We start from the raw sequence: 27,861 nt of genomic DNA, 5'->3' as shown, positions 1-27,861 counted from the left end.
CAAGGAAATTTATGATTAGAGCTGAAGTACTTACAAAAGAAAAAGGAAAGTATAATTTCCCGCTCCACAGATGAAGAACTGGATTTCTTTTCAAAGCTGACAAGGGTTGACACTTCATGCCTAAAAGTAGCTGAGACTAAAAGTTACCTGAAATCTTTGTGCCTTTGGTTTTAATAAATCATATGACAAATTCAAGTAAAAATCTGCTATGTTAGCTGACCACCTAACTACCTGAGACACATGAAGGACACAAAAGAAGCAAAGAGAATTCATCCTCTCATGGAAATTATAGTTTTGTAAAAACAATAGATACTTATTAACTGAATCCAACAAACATATAAACAATGATTGAAAGCATTAAGACAATTCAGTAGAAAATGCCATAATGCATATTTAAAGTAATTTTAAATAAACTGTCACTGTACATGTGGTACTATTAAAAACACAGAAACAAAGGTCCATAAAAAAAGAATGTGTTATATAAGCATAGAATGGAAACCCTGGTGGCATAGTGGTTAAATGCTACGGCTGCTAACCAAGAGGTCGGCAGTTTGAACCTGCCAGGCGCTCCTCGGAAACTCTATGGGGCAGTTCTACTCCGTCCTATACGGTCGCTATGAATTGGAATTGACTCAACGGCAGTGAGTTGTTTTGGTTTAAGCATAGGACAGGGAGTGTTACACTTGACTGTAATGAAGAATTTCTTTTACAGGATCAGTAATAGGTTGAGCCAGAGTAAAGAGCACATTACAAACTAGTTAAAACAATTCCACAGACACTAGTCAAGCCAAGGTGGGCTACTATGAAAGGAAGTGATGTGATTGAAATATTTTATAAAGATTACTTTGCAGTGTTACAATCTGTGGGAAGAGATAATGGCGAGGCAGAGAAATTAGCTAAAAAGCCAATACAGAAGCTCCTCTGTAAAATTTTATTTTACGAAAACTTCACTGGAGAACAAAAGCATGTTCACTCTGTTCATGAGCAAACAATAGCATTTATGGTCAATGGTGGTCATTTGGCCATCTCAGTTTTCAGAGTATAGAATGTTTTATAAACATTATTACTTTCATTATGGCTGACAAGTACAAGCACAAAAGTATTGAAAATGCTATTATGAAGGGTCTGATTCCAACGCAAGTAAGAGTATGTCTTTAAAAAAGTCTCCAAAACAGAAAACCAGTCAGCAAATGGTGACTGCTGGATGGCTATATTGGACAAGAATATGAAAGACTAACAAGTGAATCAAGCAATATATAGACAATATTATGTCTATGCAAGCTATAAAAAGTATTGAGACATGGAGAAATCAGAATATGTAACTTAGATAATAGCATGAAAATCAGTCATCTACTGGCCCAATATTAATTTCGAAGGGTAGGAGTTTGAAGACTTAAAGGCTAAGTACATGGAATGGTGTGAAGGATGAGATTTCTGTTGCAAGTCATAAGTTTATGGTTTATAAGTTCAAGTCTGTGAATATCATCAAAATGAGGGGTGTGCTAACGTTTATTGAATTCTTACTACCTATCACGTACTTTCTTTTCCCATTCTATTTAACCAATGAGAAAAAACAGAGGCACACAGAAATTAAGTAACATTCCTACGTTCACAGAGCTAGTAAGTGTCACAACTGGGATACGAACCCACACAACAGGCTTCAGAAGCTGTGCTCTTAAACATAAGGCATACTACTGCCCACTAAGGAGCTCTCTATGCCACTTGGAATAATCATCAGAGTGAAGGGCCGCTGTGTCAATGGAATTTCAATTAAGACCAAAGTGGTCTATTTTGGGGCAAAAAAAAGCCACCTATGGGTCCTATATTAACATGGAGAGAAAGGGTACAGAATCACATAAGGACACAGATGAAAAGAGTACATTTAGTTTTAAGCTGATTCCCATTTGCTAGAAATCCATCTAAGAACTGCAAGCAGGCCTCAACTACATCTTAGTCTCCTCAGCATTAAAAAAAAGGGGGGGGGGGTTTAAAAAAAGAAAGAAAACAATTTTATAAACAGCATTCTAGAACCTACCTTTAATAATAAGAATGTATGTATACTTAAGGGTGTGATGATAAGGGCATGAAGTAATAAGGGATCAAGCGAAGGCTAAGGAAAAAAGGGACAGGGCAACGGAAAAGCAGAGAAAGCTGGGTGACTAATAAATAGTAGTGTTCAAAAAGATGGTTAAGAGTGGAAGGATACTTCAATTTCCCGAATGAGGAAAAGAAATCCATTTTTGAAGCTTGGAAGCACAAAAGAGATAAGGCAGAAATCAGCATTGGAGCCAACATAAACTGGCCTTGGAGCTCACTATTTCCTAAGCCATCTTTATCAGCTGTCACATATACAATAGGTCAAAGAGTGCCTCTCCCTAAATTCATGTCAACCAGAAACCTTACTTGAAATACGATCTTTGCAGATATAATCAGCTAAAAAAGCTCAAGGTGAAATCATCCTAGATTTATAAAAAAAAAAAAAAAAAAAATTTTTTTTTTTTATCCAATGATCAAAATCATCACCATTTTTTGCTTTTCTATTTTACATTTTACAGTTCATATGGGTGTCTGGGTTATAAAATAAGAGGACACAAAAACACACAGAGCAAAGAAGACCATGTGAAGATGGAGGCAGACTGGAGAAGCAGTTAAGCTGCCACAAGCTAATTAACATTAGGAGCTATGAGAAGCTGGAAGAGGCAAGAAAGGACTTTCCCCCAGAGGATGTGGAGGGAGCACAGCCCTGCCGACACCTTGATTTCTGACTTCTGGCCACCAGAACTGCAGGAGAATAAATTCCTGTTGTTTTAAGCCACCAAGTTTGTGTTAATTTGTTATGGCAGCCCTAGGAAACTAACACAATGTGGTTTTCAGTATGCTCACCATCTTCTTCTGGGAGTGTTCCAGTCTCCTAGCATCCTTGTGAAGGGTGGTACCCAGAAATGAACATAATACTCTCAGTATGTTTAAGAGAGGAGTAAAGAAGAACTGCCATCTGCTTTGCTCTGGGTACTATATTTCTATTACTGTAGTTTAATATCTAATCACCCCCTTACTTATACTGGGCTACTGGTCAAGTAAAATCCTAAGTTCAGGTTGCTCACAGGCTAAGTGACTAGCTTTCGCACAATAATATAAAAATATATAAAGATCTTTTTATATAGCTTAATAAATATTTGATTATATAACGTTACAACTATATATAATATTACGGAAATATCTGACATAAAATATATTATTACAAAATAAAACATTATACATAAGACAGGCAAGATTGTTGTTGTCAGGTGCCGTCAAGTCGGTCTGGACTCATAGCGACCCTGTGTACAACAACAGGAGGAAACACTGCCCAGTCCTATGCCATCCTCACGATTGCTTTGCTTGAGCCCACTGTTGCGGCCACTGTGTCAATCCACCTCACTAAGGGTCTTCTTCTTTTTCACTGACCCTCTATTTTACCAAGCATGACAGCTAAAAGGACTGATCCCTCCTGATAACACATCCAAAGTATGTGAGACGAAGTCTCACCGTTCTTGCTTTTAAGGGAACATTCTGGCTGGACTTCTTCCAAGACAGATTTGTTTGTTCTTTCAGCAGTTCATGGTACATTCAATATTCTTCAACACCATAATTCGAAGGCATCAGTTCTTCTTCGGTCTTCCTTATTCATTGTCCAGCTTTCCCATGCATATGAGGTGACTGAAAACACCATGGCTTGGGTCAGGCGCACCTTAGTCTTCTAAAATGACACATATAATTATAACATATAAAAATTATAATACCTCCATAAGTTTCCTTTCTAAAACTTAATAGGAGCGCTCTATTCCAAAGCTTAAGTGTCTCATAATAAACATTCTGAAGGTAGGCAATGGCTTTAAGAATTAATAGTACTGGAAATCATGGCAGCATAGTGGTTAAGTACTACGGCTGCTAACCAAAAGGTCGGCAGTTCACATCCATCAGGTGCTCCTTGGAAACTCTAAGGGCAGTTCAACTCTGCCCTATAGGGTTGCTATGAGTCAGAATCAACTTGATGGCAACTGGTTTGGTTTTTTTGGTTTTTATACCAATGTATGTGTTCTTTTTTTTTTTTTAAATGGACTCAAGTCTTGTATTTCCCCACTTTCTTACTTTAAAGAATAGTGTCTTGAGTTCACACTATATTCTATTCTTATATTTTGAAATCCTAGAAACCCTAATGGATTTATTATCACTTAAAATATAATAAACTTTCCTTCCTTTCTTCACCTGAAACACAGATAATTATTATAACACTGAGTCAAAAGAACTGGTATATCTTTTAAATAAGTTTAACGAGAGGGTGGATAATTGTAAAATAATATTAAAACCACATGGAAAAAGTGCAAAAGACCACCTGTACCTTCTACTTCATTCATGTAACTTTTCATTACAAAAAAATATAAACGGCTATTAAAGAATCAGTTTAAGCTGTATTTCCTTTCAGATTCTTTATTTGGAAAATCTGAAAATTGTAAGATTAAAAAAAAAAAGAGTTATTAGACAAGATGTTCTTGTCTAGGCAACTTGCCAATTACTTTTTACTCCTTAAAAGGAGATTCAAAATGCCATGTTATAGTACTTAAACCTAAAACTGTGGTTAAAAAAAAAGTCATTTTACTACAGTGCTGTACACTATTATAAAATGTTGCTAACTTATCTGTAAGCAAATTAACTGCAATTTAGAAAATAATATGTCCAACTAAAAACCAAAAAACCAAACCAAACCCAGTGCCGTCGAGTCAGTTCCGACTCATAGCGACCCTATAGGACAGAGTAAAACTGCCCCATAGAGTTTCCCAGAAGCACCTGGTGGATTCAAACTGCCGACCTTTTGGTTAGCAGCCATAGCACTTAACCACTACGCCACCAGGGTTTCCCCAATTAAAAAGGCCACAACTAAATCATTAGGTTTAAAACTTACAGGACAGGACTAGCAATGTGCTAGGCCTTTGAGTTTAGAATAAGAACTATAAAATGCAAACACACAAAAGCAAGAAATGGTGACAATTTTGATGGAATAAAAATTCTAAGAAAATAAAGGATGAAAAGCACTTAATGAACTATTTCAAGTTTATTTTATACATGCTGCTAATTCAGTTAAGAGGAACAAGGACTAAAAAAAGATCTTTCTAAGTTAGATATTCTCTTTCTCGGCTCTCAGAAATCTATCAGTTTTGCCATGACAAAAGATTCCAAGTCAAATGTAGACTCAAGACCAAATTAACTCAGAAAGAGCTCTTAGCTATTGCTGTTGAAAGGTAGGAACACTTAGAAGCTGTATCACTGGTGAAGTGGGGCTAGTTTGTTATGTAACAATCTTCTACCTGAGAAAGCAGCAAGCCCCAAAATCCGTTCCCATCAGTAATGAGAAAATCTTTTTTTAAATTTCAAGCTACATTTGCCTAACTACAAAGGAAAACGAACTTCATTCTCTTCTTTGCAATGTCACAACTTTAGGCCATGAACTGAAAAGAGAAGCAAACAGTACATTTCTGAACAGGCTGGGGAAAATAAAAGGCTGGGACTTTAGAGGAAACACAGCAAGAAAAAAGTTAAAAAGGCGCTCATAGCCCAGTGTAAGGTCTCTTATACATTGCAAATAGCTGTGTATGCTGGTAAATCCTTTTTGAAAACCATCTGTCGAAAGGTTTCCAGGGTCGTTAAATTATTCATGACCTTCGATACAGTATTTCTACTTCCAGAAATCTATGCTAAGAAAATATTCTTATAAATAAAAACAGCTAGACATATGTTACGGAGTCCTGGTGGTTCACTAGTTAAGCGCTCGGCTGCTAACCAAGTATGTACCTGCAGCATGATCTGGGCTACAGAAAAGGCACTGGAAACAACCTACTGATATGTTTAAGGACATTACAATACAGCCACTTGGTGGAAATTTTATAAGGCATTAAATTAACAGTTGTGAAGACCAATGAAAAAAATAAAATGCATTCTACAACCAAATGTTAAGTAGAAAGGGCAGAAAATAAAATTAGTTATGATCCAAATGCATATACAATTATACTTAATATATGCATAGAAAAACAATAAATGAAATAAATTACTATCATTATACTAGAAAGTAAGATTAATGGGTGATTTTCTTAGTTTTTTTTTTGTCTTTTTTCAATTTTACTACACATTTAATAAAACTATAATGAATAAATAGGATTTGTGAAAACAAACAAAAAACCTGATCTGGAAACAATCAAGAATGCCAAAAACCAAAACCAAACCCACTGCCGTGGAGTTGATTCTAACTCATAAGGGCCCTACGGGAGAGAACTGCCCCACAGTTTCCAAGGAATGTCTGGTGGATTTGAACTGCCGACCTTTTGGTTAGCAGCCATAGTTCTTAACCACTATGCCACCAGGGTTTCCCAATCAAGAATACGAAGGACATAATCATCTTACTTCTAGAATTACCCTGATTCAAATCAATATCAAGACTGTAAAGTTCAGTATAAAGTAGATATATTTTAAAAATCAAATATATTTGTTTGAAGTGTGCAGAAGGCCTTACTACAAGTCAACTTGACCTAAAAAGTTTCACTGCATGTAGCAGATGAGCAGTAATTTAGCTACTTACAAAAATTCAGACATTAAAAAAAGAACATTAGATATTTAATTTAGACATTTTTTAGAAAGAACATTAAAATAGCCCTTCCTGCTCTCTCCTATATGCAATTAAATTACTTGGTAGTTACTATGATATAATTTCATAATGATTTTCACATTTTAGTAGATTAACAAAAACACCATTTGTCTTTTCTCCTTTATATCTGAACCAGATTTACCATCTGGACCACGAAAAATTCTAAATTAAAAAAAAAAGATTTTATCCAATAATTTTTTCCCATTATATAAGCACTGGATACATACTTCATGGTACTTTATTTACTTAAGCTTTCTTATGACAATTCTGTGGCAAAAGAACACGCAAAAAGGTAAAGACATCTTTCTTGGCAAGGATTTGAGGACGAGAAAGATGAAAATGAGTATTAGAAATAAAACAAATTATCCCAAGCAGAAGAACAAAAAAAATATTATGAATTAGAAATTAATACACATAAAAATTCATGAGTAAACAAAAATAAGCACTTTTATTCTTCCTAATTAATAAAATAACAAAACCCAGCACCCAAAATAACAAAAGCCACTATTAATTTATTTACTATCCCCCAGACACAATAATTGGGTCTTTTATAAATTCATCATCTATTTTTATATCTATGTGCCATAGGATTCCCCACATTAAGGCCACATTATAGGTGCACTGCGCATACTTTATTACTTCCCCCATTAAATGACTAAGCTCCTTGAGGCGAGAGTATCTTACTTATTGCTTACTCCCACCCTTCCTGGCACAAGGTCCATATCAGGGGCTTAATACATACTAAAAACCAGTAACCCATACTAAGTGAACGGAATTCATTACAGGTAGAGTGACTATCATCCTGGTTTGTCCGGGACAGTCTTGGTGTTGTCTCTGGTGCCAGCATAATAAAAACAACGTACCCTTTCAAAATGTCCTGATTTGGACACTTAACATATTAACACCAATTGTAGACAAGTTAAAAGTTGTCAATAACTGTCCAAAATGCAAAAAATGAAAGGACTAGGGCAACGAGCACAGTCAAACAGAGTAACAGAGGTGAAAGAAGCAGGTGGAAAGCAGAAGCAGGTAAAACCACAGAGTACTGAGGTACCTTACCATTTCTGCTTCTTGCGGGTCTCCTGAGAAAGCAAGTCCTACATTTAGAGATTTTTCCAAAGGCTAGTTCTCTTATTTAGGCCAGTGAAAGGGCTCGGGTTTCAACTTGGGATGCAAGGAATTCAGGAGGTTTATACTGTATTGGGAAGCCCTGGTGGCATAGTGATTAAGAGCTACAGCTGCTAACCAAAAGGCTGGCAGTTCAAATCTATCAGGCGCGCCTTGGAAATCCTATGGGGCATTTCTACTCTGTCCTATAGGGTCACTAGGAGTCAGAATCAACGTGACGGCAATGGGTTTGGTTTTTGGTTTTAAACTATATTAGGAATCCCCAGGTGGTACAAGCAGTTAACATGCTCATATGCTAACCAAAAAGGCTGGAGGTTCAAGGCCACTCAGAGACACCTCAAAAGGAAGGCCTGGAGATGTACTTCCAAAAAAAAAAACAACCATTGGAAACCCTATGGAGCACAGTTCTGCTCCTGACACATACTGGGTTGCCATGAGTCGAATCAACTTGAGGACAACTGGTTATTATTACTATACCAAACATTACATCTCCTATAGCTCAGTACTGGCCTAAGAAAAACTGATGGATCTGTGTATCCAGAAGCACCTTTTGAGACAGCATCCACTTATTTTTTATAATAGTATAATCAGAATACATTTCATATTATTCTTCTTCTCATTCCATAGATGATTTTACAAGACTGCCTTTTAGGAAAAATATCAGCCTTTAATGAAGTTCCACTGGCCTCTGAAATGAAGTATTTTACTGTCACATAAATACATTTAATTAAAACATACAGTTCTAAGTATATGGTATTCAGAAGCAGAAAAAAAGCCAAGACTTAAACATGTAAAACATTTTTCACATAGTGCTAAAATTTTTAATTGTTGAATTATTTTTTCAAATAGGAATTTAAGAGTAATTGCTATGCTTAACAAGAGCTTACTAGTTTAATTTCAAGCAAACAGATAAAAATAAGCAGACTCTAATCTTGGTGAGTTGAAGCAAAATTCAGAATTTAATTAAATACTAAATCTGTCCAAATTTCCGTAACTTCTCACACTCCATATAAACCTGCAAAACCCAAAAAAAGCCCAAACAAATCCACTGCTGTTGAGTCTATTCTCACTCATAGCAACTCTATAGAACAGAGTAGAACTGTCTCATAGGGTTTCCAAGGTTGTAAATCTTTAGGGAAGCAGACTGTCACATCTTTCTCCTACAGAGCGGCTGGTGGGCTTGAACCGCTGATCTTTCGGTTAGCAGTCAAGTGCTTAACCACTGTACCACCAGGGCTCCTTATGTAAATCTGCATAACTAGGCAAACTAATATTTTGCAAATGACCAATGTGTACTACACAATTATGCATGGGTAAAAAACCACTGATAGTTCAAGAAAGGCCAACTGGATTTTAACGTTAACAGAGAGGTTCACTAACATGATTTCAGATTCTACACTGCAACTGGCCTTTAAGGAACTACCTACCACTTGCTGAGTTTTAGTGCATTCTCAAAGAAGAATATTCACAATTATCTGAAAAGGCTATTAAAATACTTCTTCCTTTTTCAGTTACACATTTGGTACACGGCTGGGTTGGCTTCCTATACTTCCGTCAAAATACCATGTCGCAAAAGACCGAATGCAGAAAGATGAGAATCCCACTATCTTCTTTTAAGCCAAACACTAATGACTGCAAAAGTATAAAACAGTGCCAATGCTGCTTCTTTTTTTGAATTCAATTCAATTTTTTATTTTTCTTATTAATGTTTTTGTTTTGGAAAAAATATTTTTCACAGAATTATGTATTTATGCTATTATTTAATAATGGGTTTATTACTATTATTTTCAAATAAATGAATAAACCTTAAAACGATTCTCAGTTTTAATTTCTAATACAGTAAATACTGATATATCAAAGCCCCCCCCCACAAAATCTCTTTTGACGTTCTCAAATTTTAAAAGCTTAGAAATGGTCCTAAGACAAAAATTTTGAGTATCAATGAAGGGGATAATAGCCATTTGGTTGTACCAATTAATGTATGTTTTCAAATAATCTTCTTACTTCATAGTAACGCCTTGGAAAAAGTAATCATAATTCTCATTAGCTACTCAAAATAGAAAGAAATGGAAAAAATTAAGGTCACTTTTAAAATAATTTTATTTCTAACTGATGTACATAATTATATGCCACTTGAAAGCATAGGAAAATAGTAAAACAAACTGTAAAAGAATTAATGCAGGCTACTGAGGCAACTGCTTTTCATTTGCAGGAAACCAGCTTGTCAATGGGTTTGACTAGCATACATCAACTCTTAGATTATTTAAGTCTGTTAACTTTCTGACTATAAAATCAGACATAAAACAAAAGAACTTAAGAGTTTTGCTTTATGTGAGGAAAAATAAACCATGAAATGACACACAAAAATCAATCAGTGGACTGATATTGTCAAATATACTAGGCGTAATTTTTTTTTAAACAATACAAAAGTTATCAAGAATGTAGGGAAATAATAAAAAAAACAGTAAGAAACCCTATTTCAGTAGTGCAAGAATAAATGTTTTTCTTCTCCTAGGAAAAAAATAGTAATTTGGCTGTGGAAGTCACCTAAAAATGAAAATTTTTATAGTAAGGGGCCTTTAAGAAATTATTAAGTTATAAAACCTTACATGAGTGGGAAAAATGCATTTACCACAACCAGTTTTTGAATTTCATGGACACAAATATGTTGTTGTGTTGCTTTTTAACAGCAAATAAACTGTGCACCCAAGTACAAAAGCTTTATGTAAAGCAGTACTTTAATGTAAATATCAAGCAAAATGCGTAATTGCTAAGGCTCTAATGGTAGGAATTGTACTCAAAATTACATTTTAATAAATTTCATTCTATATAACTTTGTATGGAAAGAAAATACTAATTCAATTTGAGCTAACGAGCTAACTTTTGTCTTGGTTCAATGTTTGTCTAAAAATATAGTTACGCAGTCTGTTTAGAAAAGTGTAATAAATCCATAGGCATGCAAGTATCAATTTTATCTTATAAGAATTTCTCTATGTTCCAGTTGCTTCATTCCTTATTACATGCTGCAAAATGCAGTAATAATTTTATTGCCAAATATCACTTCATAAGATAGCAGGTGGCTTTCAATATTTACCATATAAGTCATGCATGAAATTTAAACATTACAAAAAAATGACTTACCAGTTGACACTCCTGAAATATGCACAGTCTCAGAATGTTCTGCAAGAGGACCATTTCCTAAAATTAAACATAACGAATAAACTAATTTCCAAAATGAAGTTTATAAAAAAATTTCAGATTCTCCCTTTAAAAGAAAAACTACATTGAACTATTTTTAATACTCATAAACTAAAGTCTCATATACTAAAATATTTGAAATGATACTATGAAGCCCAAAATCATAATGATAGTAAGGAAAACAAAATACGGAAATCACAATATGCAAAGTCTGTTTAATACCAGAAAAAATTTCCCATCAAGTTAATAATCAAAAGGGAACTTAGTACTATTACTAGAAAAGAGGGAACCACATGCGGGTAAAAAATAGTGTTCTTCTAGGAGCATGCTCAATCCATTCACAAGTTGTTAAAAAAAAAAAATGACTTGCATTCTCCTTTAAATTTTTTAATTTTTTCACAGTAACAAGTCTTACATTTTTAAGAGCAAGGACAGAATTATATCTTACTTTGGTAGCCCCTGATTCACTATACCTCCTAGCACAAAGTTGGGAGCCTGGAAGCATTCAAATAACTTGCTGAAATGAGTTACGGCGGGTCATCTAATAAAAGTATCACTTTAAAAAGACTTGCACAGAAAGTACTGAGGATATTTACTTCTTCAAATTAATGTGAACAGTGTCCCTTCAGGCATTTATTTTTATAACTCCGTAAAGTATATTATTATTACTAAAGAATAAAAAAAGTGATAAAACTATTTTTAGCTCAACTACAGGTAGGTATATCTTCCAAAATAAAAAGAAATGTGTCTTTCCATTAATTAATTTAGAACGACACAGTGGAAATGGTGACATAGGCATGTAAGCCATATTAAACCCAGTGCCGTTGAGTCAATTCTGACTCATAGCAACCCTATAGGGCAGAGTAGAACTGCCCCATAGAGTTTCCAAGGAGCGCCTGGAGGATTTGAACTGCCGACCCTTTGGTTAGCAGCCAGAGCACTTAACCACTATGCCACCAGGGTTTCCATAAGCCATATTAAGTACACAAATAAGTTTGATCACCATTATTTTAAAGTACTGTACATTAATTCCACATAAGCCACAATTTACATTTCCCAATAATATAAAATGCTATATTCATAGAATTGAAGCTACTAGAAAATCTTCACCCATTTCTTTACCACACAAAACTTAGAAAAACAGGTAGCATCAACAAAATGACATAAGAAACTGATTCAATAAAGCAACCAACAAGGTTTGCCAAAGATGAGTATATCAATTGCCTACACTTGTGCTACTAGCAAGGAGGCCGGCCTTACTGGCATCTTCAGGAGCTTATTATCAGAATCTGCATTTTAACACACCCTTCCGCCCACCCAGTGATTTGTAAGCACATCAACAAACTTGAGAAGCACTAGCTTAAACCTCCTACATCTATATGATACATCATTATACGGTTGTGTAATTTGTGATCCTGAGGGTTCCAATACCCTTAGGTACACTGTTAAAGCATATTCAGGAGACTTTTAATGTTAAACATATTTTATACATTAAGCTTCTTTTCCCAACTCAATAAATAAAGATAGGCAGAAGGAAAAAGGCAACATAATGTAGTGTTTTAGAGTGTTGACTCTGAATGAGATTGCTAGCATTTTAATACCAGCTCTATCACTTACCTGCTGCATGATTTGGGGCAAGTTTCCTAACCTCTCCACACCTTTTTCATCTCTAAAATGGAGATAATCACACCTACTTCATAGGATTAGATGAGCTTAGTAGAATTGGAGCCCTGGTGGCAAAGAGGTTAAAGCGGTAGACTGCTAATTGAAAGGTCTGTGACTCCGCTGGAGAAAAATGTGTCAGTCTGCTTCCATAGAGATTTACAGGCTTGGAAACCCTATGGGGTCACCATGAGTTGGAACTGAGTCGACAGCAGTGGGTTTGGTTTTTTTCAGGTGTATGTGTGTATGTATGTGTTTGTCTGTGTGTGTTGATGTCAAGTCAATTTCGACTCAGTGGCCTTAAAGGACAGAGTAGAACTGCCCCACAGGGTTTCCAAGGAGCGCCTGGTGGATTCGAACTGCCAACCTTTTGGTTAGCAGTCAAGCTCTTAACCACTGTGCCACCAGGGCTCCATACATGTATATGTATATATAAAATTAATCTAAATCTTCATCAATATGCCAATAGATAAATATAGCCTTATAGTAAAATATTCAACAAACTGAACAAAATAAGTCTTTATGTCCTAACTTGGGAAGACAGGCACATTAAAAATGTTTCAGAATAGCATTAAAGTGTGATTTAATTTTAACTCTAAAATTATGTACATATAGTTTAAAATATGCATATTTTATATAAGCATGTAATATACATGTATACGCATTTATGTAAACATAGAAGAGTTAAGGATATATATATAAACTATAGAGGGAAACCCCTGGAACTGGAACTAAAGCCAAAACCAAACCCACCGCCATCAAGTCAATTCCGACTCATAGCGACCCTACAAGACAGAGTAGAACTGCCCCAAGAGTTTCCGAGAAGCACCTGGTGGATTCAAACTGCCGACCTTTTGGGTAGCAGCTATAGCTCTTAACCACTATGCCACCAGGGCTTCCAAACTGGAACTAGAGAAGATTTGTTTTGTATACTTCAAAATTGATCAAACTTGTTATAACAGGCACAGACTTCTTTTTTTAAAAAAAATTTTAATATTACTAAAAGCAAGCAAGCAAGCAAACAACAGTTTAACAGAACAGTTCATTTGATACCATTCTGGATAAACCGAAGTCTGATAAATACTATTAAATATTATAACTTCAGAAAAGTATTAATGATTTTTAAAGCCAGTATGGGCATACCTCGGAGATACTGCAGGTCTGGTTTCATATTATCACAATAAAGCGAGTCACATGAATTCTTTGGCTTCTCAGTACATATAAAAGTTATGCATACACTATACTGTAGTCTATTAAGTGTACAACAGTATTGTGTGTAAAAAAACAATGTATATGCCTTAATTAAATACTTTATTGCTTAAAAATGCTAACCTTCAGTAAGTCGTAATGTTTTTGCTGGTGAAGGCTTTTGTCTTGATGTTGATGTCTGCTGACTGATAAGGGTCGTTGGTGGTTGCTAGAGGTTGGGGTCACTGTGGCAGTTTCTTAAAAAAAGCAAACAATGAAGTCTGCCACATAGACGGACTCTTTCTTTCATGATAGAGTTCTCTGTAGCAAGTGATGCTGTTTGATAGCATTTTATCCACAGTAGAACTTCTTTCAAAATTGTAGTCAGTTCTCTCAAACTCTGCCGCTGCTTTATCAACTAAGTTTACATAATATTCTAAATCCTTTGTTGTGATTTCGACAATGTTCACAGCATCCTTACCAAGAGTAGATTCTATCTCAAGAAATCACTTGCTTTGCTCATCTACACGAAGCAACTCCTCATCCATTCAAGTTTTATCATGAAATTGCAGCAATTTAGCCACATCTTTGTGCTCCACCTCTAATTCTAGTTCTCTTGCTGTTTCTACCACATCTGCAGTTACTTCCTCCACTGAAGTACGGAAGCCCTCAAAGTCATCCACGAAGGTTGGAATCAACTTCTTCCAAACTCCTGCTAATGTTCGTATTTTGACCTCCTCTGAATCATGAACGTTCTTAATGGCATCTAGAATAGCAAATCCTTTCCAGAAGATTTTTAATTTACATTGCCCAGATCCATCAGAGGAATCACTATCCATGGCAGCTATAGCCTTACAAAATGTATTTCTTAAATAATAAGACTTGAACGTCAAAATTACTCCTTGATCCATGAGCCGCAGAATGGATGTTGTGTTAGCAGGCATGAAAACAATATTAATCTCCTTGTACATCTCCATCAGAGCTCTTGGGTGATGAGGTACACTGTCAATGAGCAGTCATATTTTGAAAGGAATCTTTTTCTAAGCAGTAGATCTCAACCAAAACAAAACAAAACAAAAAAAAAACCCTACTTCTATCCAGTCTATTCTGACTCACAGCAACCTTATAGGACAGAGTACAACCGCCCTATAGGGTTTCCAAGGACTGCCTGGTGGATGTGAACTGCCAACGTTTTGGTTAAGAGCTGAACTCTTAACAACTATGCCACCAAGGTTTCCTAGGTCTCAACCAAACCCTCTGCTGTCGAGTCAATTCTCATAGAAACCCTATAAGACAGACAGTGGGCTTAAAATACTCAGTAAACCATGCTGTAAACAGTTGTGCTGTCATCCAGGCTTTGTTCCATTTCTAGAGCACAGGCAGAGTAGATTTAGCGTAAACTCTTAAGGGCCCCAGGATTTTCAAAATGGTAAATGAGTACTGGCTTCAACTTAAAGTCACCAGCTACATTAGCCCCTAACGAGAGAGTCAGCCTGTCCTTGAAGTTTTGAAGACAAGCATTGATTTCTCCTCTCTAGCTATGAAAGTCCTAGATGGCATCTTCCTCCAATATAAGGCTGTTTTGTCTACATTGAAAATCTGTTGTTTAGTGTATCCACCTTCATCAATTATCTTAGTTACATCTTCTGGATAATTTGCTGCAGCTTCTACATCAGCCCTTGCCACTTCACCTCACCCTTTTATGTTATGGAGATGGCTTCTTTCCTTAAACCTCATGAGCCAACCTCTGCTAGCTTCAAACTTTTTTACTGCAGCTTCCTCACCTCTCTTAACCTTCACAAAATTGAAGAGAGTTAGGGCCTTGCTCTGGATGAGAACTGGGCTTAAGGGAATGTTACAGATGGTTTGATCATCTATCCAGACGACTAAAACTTTCTTCGTATCAGCAATAAGGCCGTTTTGCTTTCTTATCGTTCATGTCTTCACTGGAGTTGCACTTCTAATTTCCTTCAAGAAGTTTTCCTTTGCATTCACAACTTGGCTGTTTGGCTCAAGAGGCCTAGCTTTTGGTCTGTCTCAGCTTTTGACATGCCTTCCTCACTAAGCTTTATCATTTCTAGCTTTTGATTTAAAGTGAGAGATGTGGGACTCTTCCTTTCACTTGAACACTTAGAGGTCACTGAAGGGTTATTAACTGGCCTAATTTCAGTATTATCATGTCTCAGGGAATAGGGAGGCCTGAGGAGAGAGAGAGAGATGGAGAACAGCTGGCAGATGGAGCACTCAGAACACACACAACATTTAGTAAGTTTACTGTCTTGTATGGGCATGGTTCGTGGCACCTGAAAACAATTAAAATAGTAACATCGAAGATCACAGACCACCATAACGGATGTATTAATAATGAAAAATTTTGAAATGTTGTGAGAATTACCAAAATGTGACACAGAGACATGAAGTGATCATATGCTGTTTGAAAAATGGTACTGACAGACTGGATCAATGCAGTGTTGCCACAAACCGTCAATTTGTAAAAAACGCAGTATCTGTGAAGCGCGACAAACTGCAATAAAACAAGGTATACCTGTAAACAGCACCTTAAAATAGAAAATATTATGCAGCTAATTTTTCATACATTTACTCTATCTTAACCATGGTCCTATTTAGAAGTTAAAAACCAATGACAATTTCCGTTAACATCAAATAACTGTCCTTTTTTGGGGGGGAGAAGGGGGTTTACAGGACAAAAAAACAAAACAAAACAAACAGTAGCTATCAGGTTGATTCAGACTCATGGCGACTCTGTAGTTCGGAGTAGAACTACACATAAGGTTTTCAATGGCTGTGACTGTTGGGAAGTAGTTCACCTTACAGTATACATTTCTTACTGTAAATACCAATTGGAGCAAGTGGGCTACTTAATTTAGGTGTACTGCCATAACAAAAAGTATTTTTACAAAGATGTGACTTATATAACACAAGTATTTACATGTATCAGCAGACAGCTCAAAAAAACAGATTTCTTGATACAAGGCAAATCACATTCTTCTTAATGTCCTTCTCCCAGCCCCCAAGAAAAGAAAACCCTGTACCCAGAAGTATGTACACACACACCATTCTCCCTACTATAATTGTTCAAATGCAGCCATTTTAGACGTCTTGCAGAGGTCAACCATTAATGGTAGCATACGCTGAAAAAAATATAGTCTGATAAAATATTTCTCTAACTATACATTAGTAGTTGACTAACTAGTTAACTGATCAGCTAATTAACTAGAGAACTTCTAACGAACTGTTTCTCAGGTAGGAAGATTTCATTACCACCTAAATCAGAAAATAAGTATGCATGAATCACCAAAAAGGAGACCAAACAATTCCACTCCTGGATATTTGCCCAAGGGAAACGAAAATATAGTCCACGCATAACCGGGGTTTCAACCATGCTTTTCAATTTTAATTTTCCTAATTCTTTTGAGGGCCAAACAGACAGGTCTTCCATTCCACCCCCACCCCCATTTTTTTTAAGACAGCAACAAAAATAAAACCTCTTCTCCCTCTATCTCCACTTACCAAATTTTTAGTGAAATTTCAAGGCTCAGTTAAGCGTCAACTCGACAGAAAGCTTTTGGAGAACACGCTAATCAGAAGTGACTACTACTTTTAAACGCGTATGGTCAGCATTTGGCATCCTTTAATGAACAAATGGTTAAGCACTTGACTACTAATCAAAACACTGGCAGTTCAAGCCTACCCAGAGGTACCTTAGAAGGCAGGCGTGGCAATCTGCTTCTAAAAGGTCACAGCTTTGAAAACGCTACAGAGCAGCTCTTCTCTGCACATACAGGGCTGCCATGAGTTGGAATGGACTCAATGACAACTACCAACAATGAACTAATGCATCTTGTCATGAAACATCAACAGCTGCTAACATAAGAAAAAAGGAGATAAGAAGACATCAAGTGCCATGATGTCTTTAGTGTGGAAGAACACACTAAACAAAAGAACTTGAAACTGATCAAGCCTCTACCTAAAGCAGCACCGTCTAACAGAACTTTCTACAAAGATGGAAATGTTCTATAATACTGCTATTCAATATGGTAGCCATTAGTCACATGTGGCCATTCAGCATTTGAAATATGGCTAGTGCATATTAAAAAAACCCAAAAAACCAAACCCACTGCTGTGGAGTCAAGTTGATTCTGACTCATAGCGACCCTATAGGACAGCGTAGAACTGACCCATAGGGTTTCCAAGGAGTGGCTGGTGGATTTGAAATGCCAACCTTTTGGTTGGCAGTTGAACGCTTTAACTACCATGCCACCGGGGCTCCAGTGTACCTCAGGAACTGAATTTTTTATTTTCCTTAATTTTAATTAACTTTGAACTTCAACAGCCACATGAGGCAAATGACTATTACATCAGACATTGCAGTTTAAATCTAATTACCAATTTATAGGAAAAGCTTTAGACAAAGGAACATTTTTAAGTTACACTACAGAGGTACCATCAGCAAACTCCAGACTGTGGGAAACTCTAAAGAAATAATGTCTTTAACAAATGTACTATAAGGTAAAAAAGACAGACAGAGGGAAAGACAGGAAGGGAGAAAGGAAGGGTGGGAAGGAGGGAGGGAGGGAAGAAAGGGAGAGGGAGTGGGAAGGGAGGGAAGGAGGGAGGGAGAAGGGAAGGATGGAAGGAGGTAAGGAGGGAATGAGGGAAGGAAGGGCAGATGGAAGGACTGATGGAGTGAGAAAAAAAAAAAAAGGTTCTTTGGAGGGGTACCTATAAATTAAAAAAGACTTAAGAGAAAAAACCCAAAACCAAACCCACTGCAATAGTCAGTTTCGACTCATAGTGACCCTGTACGACAGAGCAGAGCTACCCCATAGGGTTTCCAAAGCTGTAAATCTTTAGGGAAGCAAACTGCCTCATCCTTTTCTTGTGGAGTGGCTGGTGGATTTTAACCTCTGACCTTTCGGTTAGTAGCAGAGCACTTAACCCCTGCGACACCAGAGCACCTGCTTAAGGGAAGGATCAAGCAATTATATGTAAATTACTTGGATTCTGATTAAAAAACATTAATGACATTCATGAGACTGTAAATTTGAACCTAATAATTTAATGAAATTAAGAAAAAATTAACAATAATTCCTGAGATATGATAATGGCATGATACTTATGATTTAAGTAAAAGCACCCTTATCTTTTAGAGATGCATTCTGTAATCCTTATGGATGAAACGATATGATGTCTGAGATTTTCTTCAAAATAATATGGGGGAAGAGGAATTTAATAGGGCATAAATGCAGCAGGATTAACCCTGGGTTAATGGTTGTTGGGGCTAGGTGTTGGGTACGTGGGGTTCATTATGTTATCTTATCTACTTTTATAAATATTCTATATTCTCCATGACAAAATGTTTTTTAAAAAATAAAAAAACTCTCTAATAGCATACTATGCTATTTATATGGCACAAAAAATGCTCTGTAGTAGAAATTTGTGAAACGACTTATGTACCCTAAAAGTGCATAGGTGTCTTAAGATCAGGTATTTTTAATCTTATGCATATTTGTATTCCCTTCAGTATCTTAACCTAACATCTTATATATGCAAATTATGTGAAATAAAACCTTTCTAATAATTTATTATAAGCATGGAGACCTGGTAGTGCAGTGGTTAAGAGCTTGGTTGCTAACAAAAAGGTCGGCAGTTCAAATCCACCAGTTTCTCCTTGGAAACCCTATGAGGCAGTTCTACTCTGCCCTATACGGTCACTATAAGCTGGAATTGACTCCATGGCAATGGGCATTATAGATTTAAACTTCTTTCTATATATTTAGTTTTACAGACAACATTGTAAGGAGCCTTATGCATAATTCATATTAAGCTATGTGATGAGAAAGTAATAGAGAAGAGCACAAAACCCAGGTCCTAAAATCCTCAAATCTGATATGCAGTAGCCTGGCCATCATCTTTTACTGTGAAGATGTATGTACAGACAGCAAAGCCAGCCAAATATATACTTATGTTTTACCACCAATAAGGCTTTTGCCTCCAAACCCTCACACAGTCTGCTAAAAAGATAAGCTTGATAGTGGAGGGCTCGTTTTGCCTAGGCTATACATAGACAGGAAGAAGTCCTTATGGCTCTGTGATGAAGCTCTTGGCTGCTAACTGAAAGGTTGGCAGTTCGAACCCACCCAGCTGCTCCGTGGGAGAAAGATCTGCAATTGACTCCTATAAAGATTACAACCTAGAAAACTCTATGGGGGCAATTCTACTCTGTCACACGGGGTCACTATGAGCTGAAATCTACTTGACGGTACCCAATAACAACAACAGTCGTAGGCAGGCCTAAGATATAGAATTAAAGCAGGCCCAGTAGCCATTTTCTCATTTCTCACATTCAGATTGAGTCTTGGCCCTCTGTTTCTCAGAATGTCAAAATGGAGAAAAGGCCAGATGTGGGAAAAGTACACTAAAAAGCACAAACTAGACAGTGCACAGGGCACAACGGGTCCAAACTCCTCCTTCCTGGATTTCTCGGGGGGTCTTAAATGTGAGCAGAGATACTCCTACACTAAAAGATATCAAGAGAGAGGAGAACCATGTTCCTACCACTGGGTCCCAGTAATGATCTTCACCATTCTACTTTGGAGACATGCAGAGAATATTTTCAAGCCCATAGACATGCAGTCTAAATGTCTCTCCAAAGCTTAACTCTTCGCTACAAACATCCTCCACACCAAATGGTCACAAATCTTGTACTTCTCTATTTCAAGTGACAGGAAAAATCAGTTTTTATAATTCAATCCATTCCATTTTGATCATCTGTGTTAGAAAATCTTTCTGCAGAAGCATCTAAAGAAACTACTAGGACTATCTCTTCCAGTAAGCTGCTTCACATTTGAAAAGTCCAGTCACTCCACCAGACAACAATTCTTCGAATACTTTTAAACTATTCCACGAGTAATTGATATTACCATTTTAAGGTACAGGATGTTGAGACTCAAGAGATTACACCCCAAGCCTAAATCTCATAGCTAATGAGGAACAGAAGAACCAAGTATGAAATGCCAGGGTCTTTTGCCACCAAGACTAGCAGATGTAGAACCATCCTTGATAGATGCTCCTCTGTTAATGATATAGGGCAGTAGGAGAAAACCAAAGGTACACTTACATACCCCAAGGAATGAAAGAATTTTTAAAAGATGGGTTGGCAACTATTTTCAAAAGCAACCCAAAAGACAACACTAAAATCTAATATAGATAGTATATGATAGCAAGATGATAGAGTGGAACGTATATGAGCCTTGACAATCAAAGACCTTGAGTTTAACTCCTGCTTTTGCTACTTTTTGCGTGTGTTAAGTAAATGCCATAATAAATTTCACTTCTACATACCTCAACATGCTTCTCTAAAAATACGGACATTCTCTTACATAACTAATGCTACTACATTAAAAATCAATAATAATCCTTGACATCATCTAATATACAAAACCAGTTGCTATTGAGTCAATTCCGACTCACTGAGACCCCATATGTTTCAGAGCAGAACTGTGCTCCATAGGGTTTTCAATGGCTATGACCTTTTAGAAGCAGACTGTCAGTCTTTTTTTCTGAGGCACCACTGGGTAAATTAGAACCACCAACCTTTCAGTTAGTAGCCAAGTGCCCAACAGTTTGCTCCACCCAGGACCCCCATCTAACATAAACCAAAAACCAAACCTGTTGCTATCAAGTAGATGCCAATTCATGGTGACCCCATGTGTTACAGAGTAGAACTAAGCTCCATAGGGTTTTCAAGGCTGGCAAGGAACTATAATCTTAAATTCTATGGGTAGAATTTAATGACACATAAAGCAGTACAAGAACCATAAAGTAGTATAATCTTTTTTGAAAACACAAACCTTGGTTTTAATTGTGACCTTGAGAAAATTATTTCTCTGTGGCTTAGTTTCCTGTAAAATGGAGTTAAAGCTGGGTCCATCTCATAGTTTTGGTATAAAGGTTAAATTAATATATATAATGCATTTACAGCAATGGTGTGAGGTGCAGAAAGCAATTTGGTCTTTGTTCTGGATTCCTGAGAGATAGACCACACCTGAGGTTAACGACTGGGAATTGGCCAGACCAAGAGGAAAGACCTGGTGGCCACATGCTGACATGAAGTAATCATGGCCAAGTGCGGAGGCAGATAAGAGCCCAGAACCCAGACTCAGATGGGCTTCCTGGTTGGCAAGAACATCTGTTCTCATGAGAGTTGCACATCCCTAGGGACACAGAAGCTTCATGTTGGGAACCCTCCCAAACCTCCCCCTATGCATCTCTTTGTTTATATCCTTTTTGGTTATAATCTGTAGCCACAGTATGGTATACTGCCTGTGAGACTCTAAGTCATTCCAGTAAATTATTGAACCCAGTGGGACAGTGGGAACAAGCAGGTCAGGAAGTGAGGGTGTTGTGTGGTCTCCCAAGTTTGTGGCTGTCATCTTGAAATGGTAATGGGAAACCAGCCCCGAATCTGTGGCGAGCAGACCAGAAGGGTGAGATGTGGTGTGAACTTCCCAAACTTAGGGCTGGTGTCTGCTTATTTGGCAGTCTGAAGAACGGTGTTCTAACTTGTGACCTTTGACCTAGTTCCAGGTGACCGGAGTCAAAGAAGGGCTGCTGAGAGTTGGTCTGAAGTGATCCAGCTCCAGGTAGCTGGCACTGGAGAAAGAGTGTTTCTTGGGTGGCTGACAAGAATGGAGAAGTGGGAAGGTGAAGACTGGATCAATCTCCGCATTTTGGGCAATAGATCTCTACCGATCTTTGCCACACCACTGACAACGAAGGTGAGATTTGCCACTTTGCCTCTTCCTTAGCATAAATGCCTGACACATGATAAGTGTTCAATAAAAATTAGGTTATCATTTTATTTTTGTTGAGAGTTTTGAAAATATCCCAACTTTTTGACCCAGTAATTCTACTTTTACAACTCAGTAATAAGAAAAATAAAAAATCCAGTTAAAAATTAATAAAAGCAACATTAATTTAAGCATTACTTATGACTTGAAAAAACTGCACACAGCCTAATGGCCAACATAAGGGAAACAGTTTATGAAGAAGGAGTAACATGGAAAACGTTCAAGACATGCCAATATCAATAAGCCCATCTGCCAAAGATCGCCATTTCTACTAGTCACATATGGATGTTCATTTCCTCACATTTTGATTTTTATGTCTTGATTGAGCATTTGACCACTTTATTGAACATTTTGATTTTTACATAATTACTAAATTGGTATATGGTACTTTATTTGTATTTCTTCGACTGCTTGTAAAGTTTTGTTTCTAATTTTATTAGTCATCCAATTACTGCTCCCACAAATTGCCTTTTGTCTATATAAATCTACTGAGGAAGAAAATTAAGATTTGATGTAGAGAGTATTTACAATAGTTATTTAATAGCCTCACAACAAATCTCCGGGGTAGATATCATCAAATCCAGCATCTTGCCATTTAGAAATCTCAATTGATGGCAAACCAAAATTAATGCAGAAAAACACTAATGATTTGGCACCTCTGGCTCATCTATCAGCACCATGAGCAGATGAGTCCCAGAAATGAATTAAAAAGAGTAAATGTATCAGGAATTAATCAGCTTACTTACAAGCTACATTAATGAGTTTTGGGAGGTGTTTAAGTAAAACTACAAAGAGGCCGATGGTTATGAGCACAGATTCTGCAGCCATACTATCTAGGTTCAAACCATAGCTCTTCCATTTACTAATTATGAAGGCAAAGACACTTAGCTTCTGTTATGGACTGAATTGTGTTTCTCCAAAAATATGTGTTGGAGTCCTAATCCCTACACCTGGAGATATAATCCTGTTTAGAAATAGGGTTTTCTTTGTTTTGTTGTTGGCAGGCATGAAGTCATTTCGGACTTAAGGTGACTCCATGTGTTAAAGTGTAAAGTTGTTCCATAGGGTTTTCTTGGTAGTAATCTTAACAGATGAAGATCCTAAGTCCTAAGTCCTTTTCCCCTGTAGTACCTCGGGTAGGTTCAAACTGCCAAACTTTAGGTTAGGATTCCAGTGCAAACCACTTGTGTCATCTAAGGACTTTGTTTGTTATAATAATGGAGCCATGTAAGTGTAGGGTGAATCCTAAATCTAATCATTTCTGAATTATAAAAGGCAGATTAGACACAGAAGCAAGCACAAACAGGGTGGTGGTGTGGGGGATAGATGCCACGTGAAGATCGCCAAGCAACGGAGGAGCACCTGGGCTACAGAAGCTGAAACAGACAAGGATCTTCCCTCAGAGCCAATGGAGACAGAGTCTTCCTCTAAAGCTGGCACCTTGAATTCAGAGTTCCACCCTCCTGAATCATAAGAAGAAAGATTTGTTTTTTTAAAGTCACCCACTTGCAGTATTTCTGCTACAGCAGCACTGAGCAAACTAAGACAGCTTCTCTGTTCCTCAGTGTTCTTATCTGAAAAGTAGAAATAATAATAGTATTTAGGCTCATAGGGTTGTTATAAGAAGTAAAGGAGTATGTGTGTATATACCTACCTGTATGTACATACACATACACAAAGCAATTAGAACATTGCCTGGCACAGAGTAACTGCTATGTAAGTGTTTGCTACTATTACAAGAATGAGTCTATACACTGGTCCCTCGTCTCCTTGCTACTTCACATAGCATAGCTTGCTACTCAAATACTAGTATATTGTGACTATTTCAAAATAAATATTTCTACTTTAATTAGATACACACAGTTGGGTGATCAAGGTATGAGTAAAAAAAAGTGCTCATGATGATACTACAGAAATAATTTCTTAAAAAAAAAAGTAAAAACAGGAGGAAAACAGAAAAAGAAATCAATATAGATCACATCTACCACAGGGGTTTCTAATCTCCTACAGCAGTGCTTCTCAAACATGAATATGAAATAAATCACCTGCAGATCTTGGTAAAGTGAAGACTCTAATAAAATACTGGGGGGCAGGGCCTAAGATTCTGCATTTCTAACAAGCTCCCAAGTGGGGCCAATGCACTGGTTTAAGAACGATACTTTGAAAAGCCAAGACCTGGGGTTCATGAACTTTAAGGAGTTCTGGAGTCACACGAAATCATATACAAAATTTCCTGTGAATGTGCATACGTGGATTTTCTTTTTTCTGAGGAAAGGACCTGCAGCTCTTACCAAACTCTCAGAGGTGGGGGTGGGAATAGAGAAAAGGGCAAAGATGGAGTTAGAGAGTTAGGGAGAAAGATGAGAAAGTCACAAATCAGCAGATAACACAGAATAAGATTATATTATCAAAACCTTGTATGTGAGGTCACTCAGTAAGTTGTGGAGTAGGGTTTGATTCCAGGTGGTCTGATGCCAAAGTCCCTGATCTTAACCTACACTGAAATGCTGGTCATATACCAGGCTACTAAGAAAATCAATGAATCAGAAACAGTGAAAGTTCAACAGGTCCCAATTTACCACACAATGGAAGTTTAAATGGAAAACAAAGATAGCTCCAAAATCTAACCACTTGAAAACACAAAAATGCCTTTCTAAATAACTATTGGGTTAAAACAAATGTTAAAATGAAAATTACAGTTCACTTAAAATTTAATGAAAAGTAGAAATATTCATTGTAAATGTGTGGAATATGGCCAAAGCACTACTCAGAACAAAATATACACTCTTTTTTTTTTTTTAAGAAAACTGTTGTTGTTAGTTGCCTTTGGGTTGGCCTCTGACTCATGACAACCCTATGTTGTCAGAGTAGAACTGTGCTCCATAAGGTTATCAATGGCTGATATTTCAGAGATAGACTGCTAGGTCCTTCTTACAAGGGGCTTCTGAGTGGACCTCAAACCTCCAACCTTCCTGTTAGCAGCCAAGAGCGCTAAGTGTTTGCACTACCCAGGAATATCTTTCAGATAGTTTTGTTGCTGTGTGTTGTTAAGTCGATTCTGCATCACAGTGACCCTACAGGACAGAACAAAACCATCCCACAGGGGTTCCTAGGCTGTAATCTTTGCGGGAGCAGATCACCAGGTCTTTTCTCCTGCAGAGCGGCTAGTAGGTTCAAACTGCCAACCTTCTGGTTAACAGCTGAGCATCTGACGATTGTGCCACCAGGGCTCCTTTTTAAGAAATTAGATAAAATTAAATATAATCAATTGGAGCTCTGGTTCCAGGTAAGACGAAGCAAACACGTATCTTCTATTACCTGCCACTGAATTCAACTATAAAACATACATGGGCAGCTACTTTTGAACTCTGAAAAACAAATATAAGGAGGCAGATTGGGGAAGAACAGCAGAATGTAAAGTCCCACACCAAGTTAATGGTGTGTTTCACTTTTTTTTGCATCTGGTTTCCCCCAGGGTGAACTCAGTTCAACCCAAAACTTGGAAGTGACCACTACAGTGCAGAGTGAGATACAGCTCGAGGAATGCAAAAGGGCACACTTAAAGGGGAAATACTTCAGGGCTTTTTCTCTCTTCTGTCACATTCCAGCCCTAGGGTTGTCCCACAGTAGTGGCAGAAAGAGAAGTCAGAAACTGAAGTCTCCACAAGCCAAAATTCTGAGGGAGAGGAACATTTCTCTCCATTCAATGGAGCTTCAGTTTTCCTCTTTTGCTTTCTTCCCTCCCTCTATCCCTCCTACCACTTGGCCCTAATGACAGTGCAACACGAAACTGGGAGACTTTGGGCTGTATGGTCAAAAAAGGGGGGTAGGAGAAAGAGTCCAGGGAACTGAAAAGTAAGAGCGAAATAACAGAGGGTGAGGATTTCAGGAAAACGACCCCATAAAGTTTTTTATGAACTCTTGGTGGGGGGCGTTGCAGTCCTGACCTGCACATGCATAAATTTGATCCTAATTAGCAGAGCAAAGGCTATGGAAACTGAGCTAAAAGGTAGATTTCCACCCAGGTGCAAGACTGATGACTAAGAGTCTCCCATGAGGTACAGTCCTGAATAGCATTGTAAAGGCTTTTAAAATAGAGCTGAACCAACTGGTCTCAAACCACCTGGAGCAAAGGAGAATGAAGAACACCAAAGACACAAGGTAATTATGAGCCCAAAAGACAGAAAGGGCCAGATAAATCAGAGACTACATCAGCCTGAGACCAGAGGAACTAGGTGGTGCCCAGCTAAACCAATGACTGCCCTGACAGGGAACGCAACAGAGAATCCCTGATGGAACAGGAGAGCAGCAGGATGCAGGCCTCAAATTCTCATAAAAAGTCCAGGCTTAATGGTTTTACTGAGACTAGAGGACCCTGGAGGTCATGGTCCCCAGACCTTCTGTTAGCCCAAGACTGGAACCATTCCCAAAGCCAACTCTTCAGACAGGGATTGGACTGGACTACAGGATGGAAAATGATACTGGTGAGGACTAAGCTTCTTGGCTCAAGTGGACACGTGAGACTATGTGGGCAGTTCCTGCCTGGAGGGGAGATGAGAAGGCAGAGGGGACAGAAGCTGGCTGGACAGACCTGGTGAATACAGGGTGGAGAGAAGGAGTGTGCTGTTTCATTAGGGGGACAGCAACTAGGAGTACAAAGCAAGGTGTATACAAATTTTTGTATGAGAGACTGACTTGATTTGTAAGCTTTCACTTAAAGCACAATTAAAGAAAAGAAAAAAAACAGAGCAGACACTGAAACACTGAAAGGTAAGGCAAAATATCAGCATTTCCTACAGGATATAAACAAGACACAGACTCATAATACTCCAAATGTCCAAGATACGAACCAAGATTACTCAGCCTCCAAAAAAAATCATGAAAATGCCAACTCATGTAAGACAGTAACAGATGCCAACAAGTTGATACAGCTGTTGGAATTATGTGACTGGGACTTTAAAGGAACTTTAAAAAAATGTTCAAATGAGCAATAAAAAAACTAAAATATGAAACAAAGAGAAGAAATAAAAATGGAAATTTTTGAATCGAAAAATATAATAATCAACATTAAAAACTAGACATGCTATACAGCAGATTAGAGACGACAGAAGAATCAATAAAACTAAAAAATAAACC

At 37.4% G+C, this 27,861-nt stretch overlaps 1 protein-coding gene across 2 annotated transcripts in view; it reads right to left on the bottom strand.

The window, feature by feature from the left end:
• The window catches only part of LRP12 (LDL receptor related protein 12), a 70,537-nt gene that overhangs the window by 28,996 nt on the left and 13,680 nt on the right, over positions 1-27,861 (bottom strand). The window contains exon 2 of one of the 2 annotated variants that reach the window (XM_049853816.1): positions 10,946-11,026. In XM_049853816.1, coding sequence (XP_049709773.1) covers positions 10,946-11,026 — 81 coding nt within the window. The remainder of the gene's footprint in view (positions 1-10,945; positions 11,027-27,861) is intronic. The other variant, XM_049853817.1, reaches the window with a different exon arrangement.

Source organism: Elephas maximus, chromosome 15 (assembly GCF_024166365.1).
Source record: "Elephas maximus indicus isolate mEleMax1 chromosome 15, mEleMax1 primary haplotype, whole genome shotgun sequence".
NCBI lineage: Eukaryota > Metazoa > Chordata > Mammalia > Proboscidea > Elephantidae > Elephas > Elephas maximus.
This window is presented reverse-complemented; position numbering and strand designations above follow the sequence as displayed.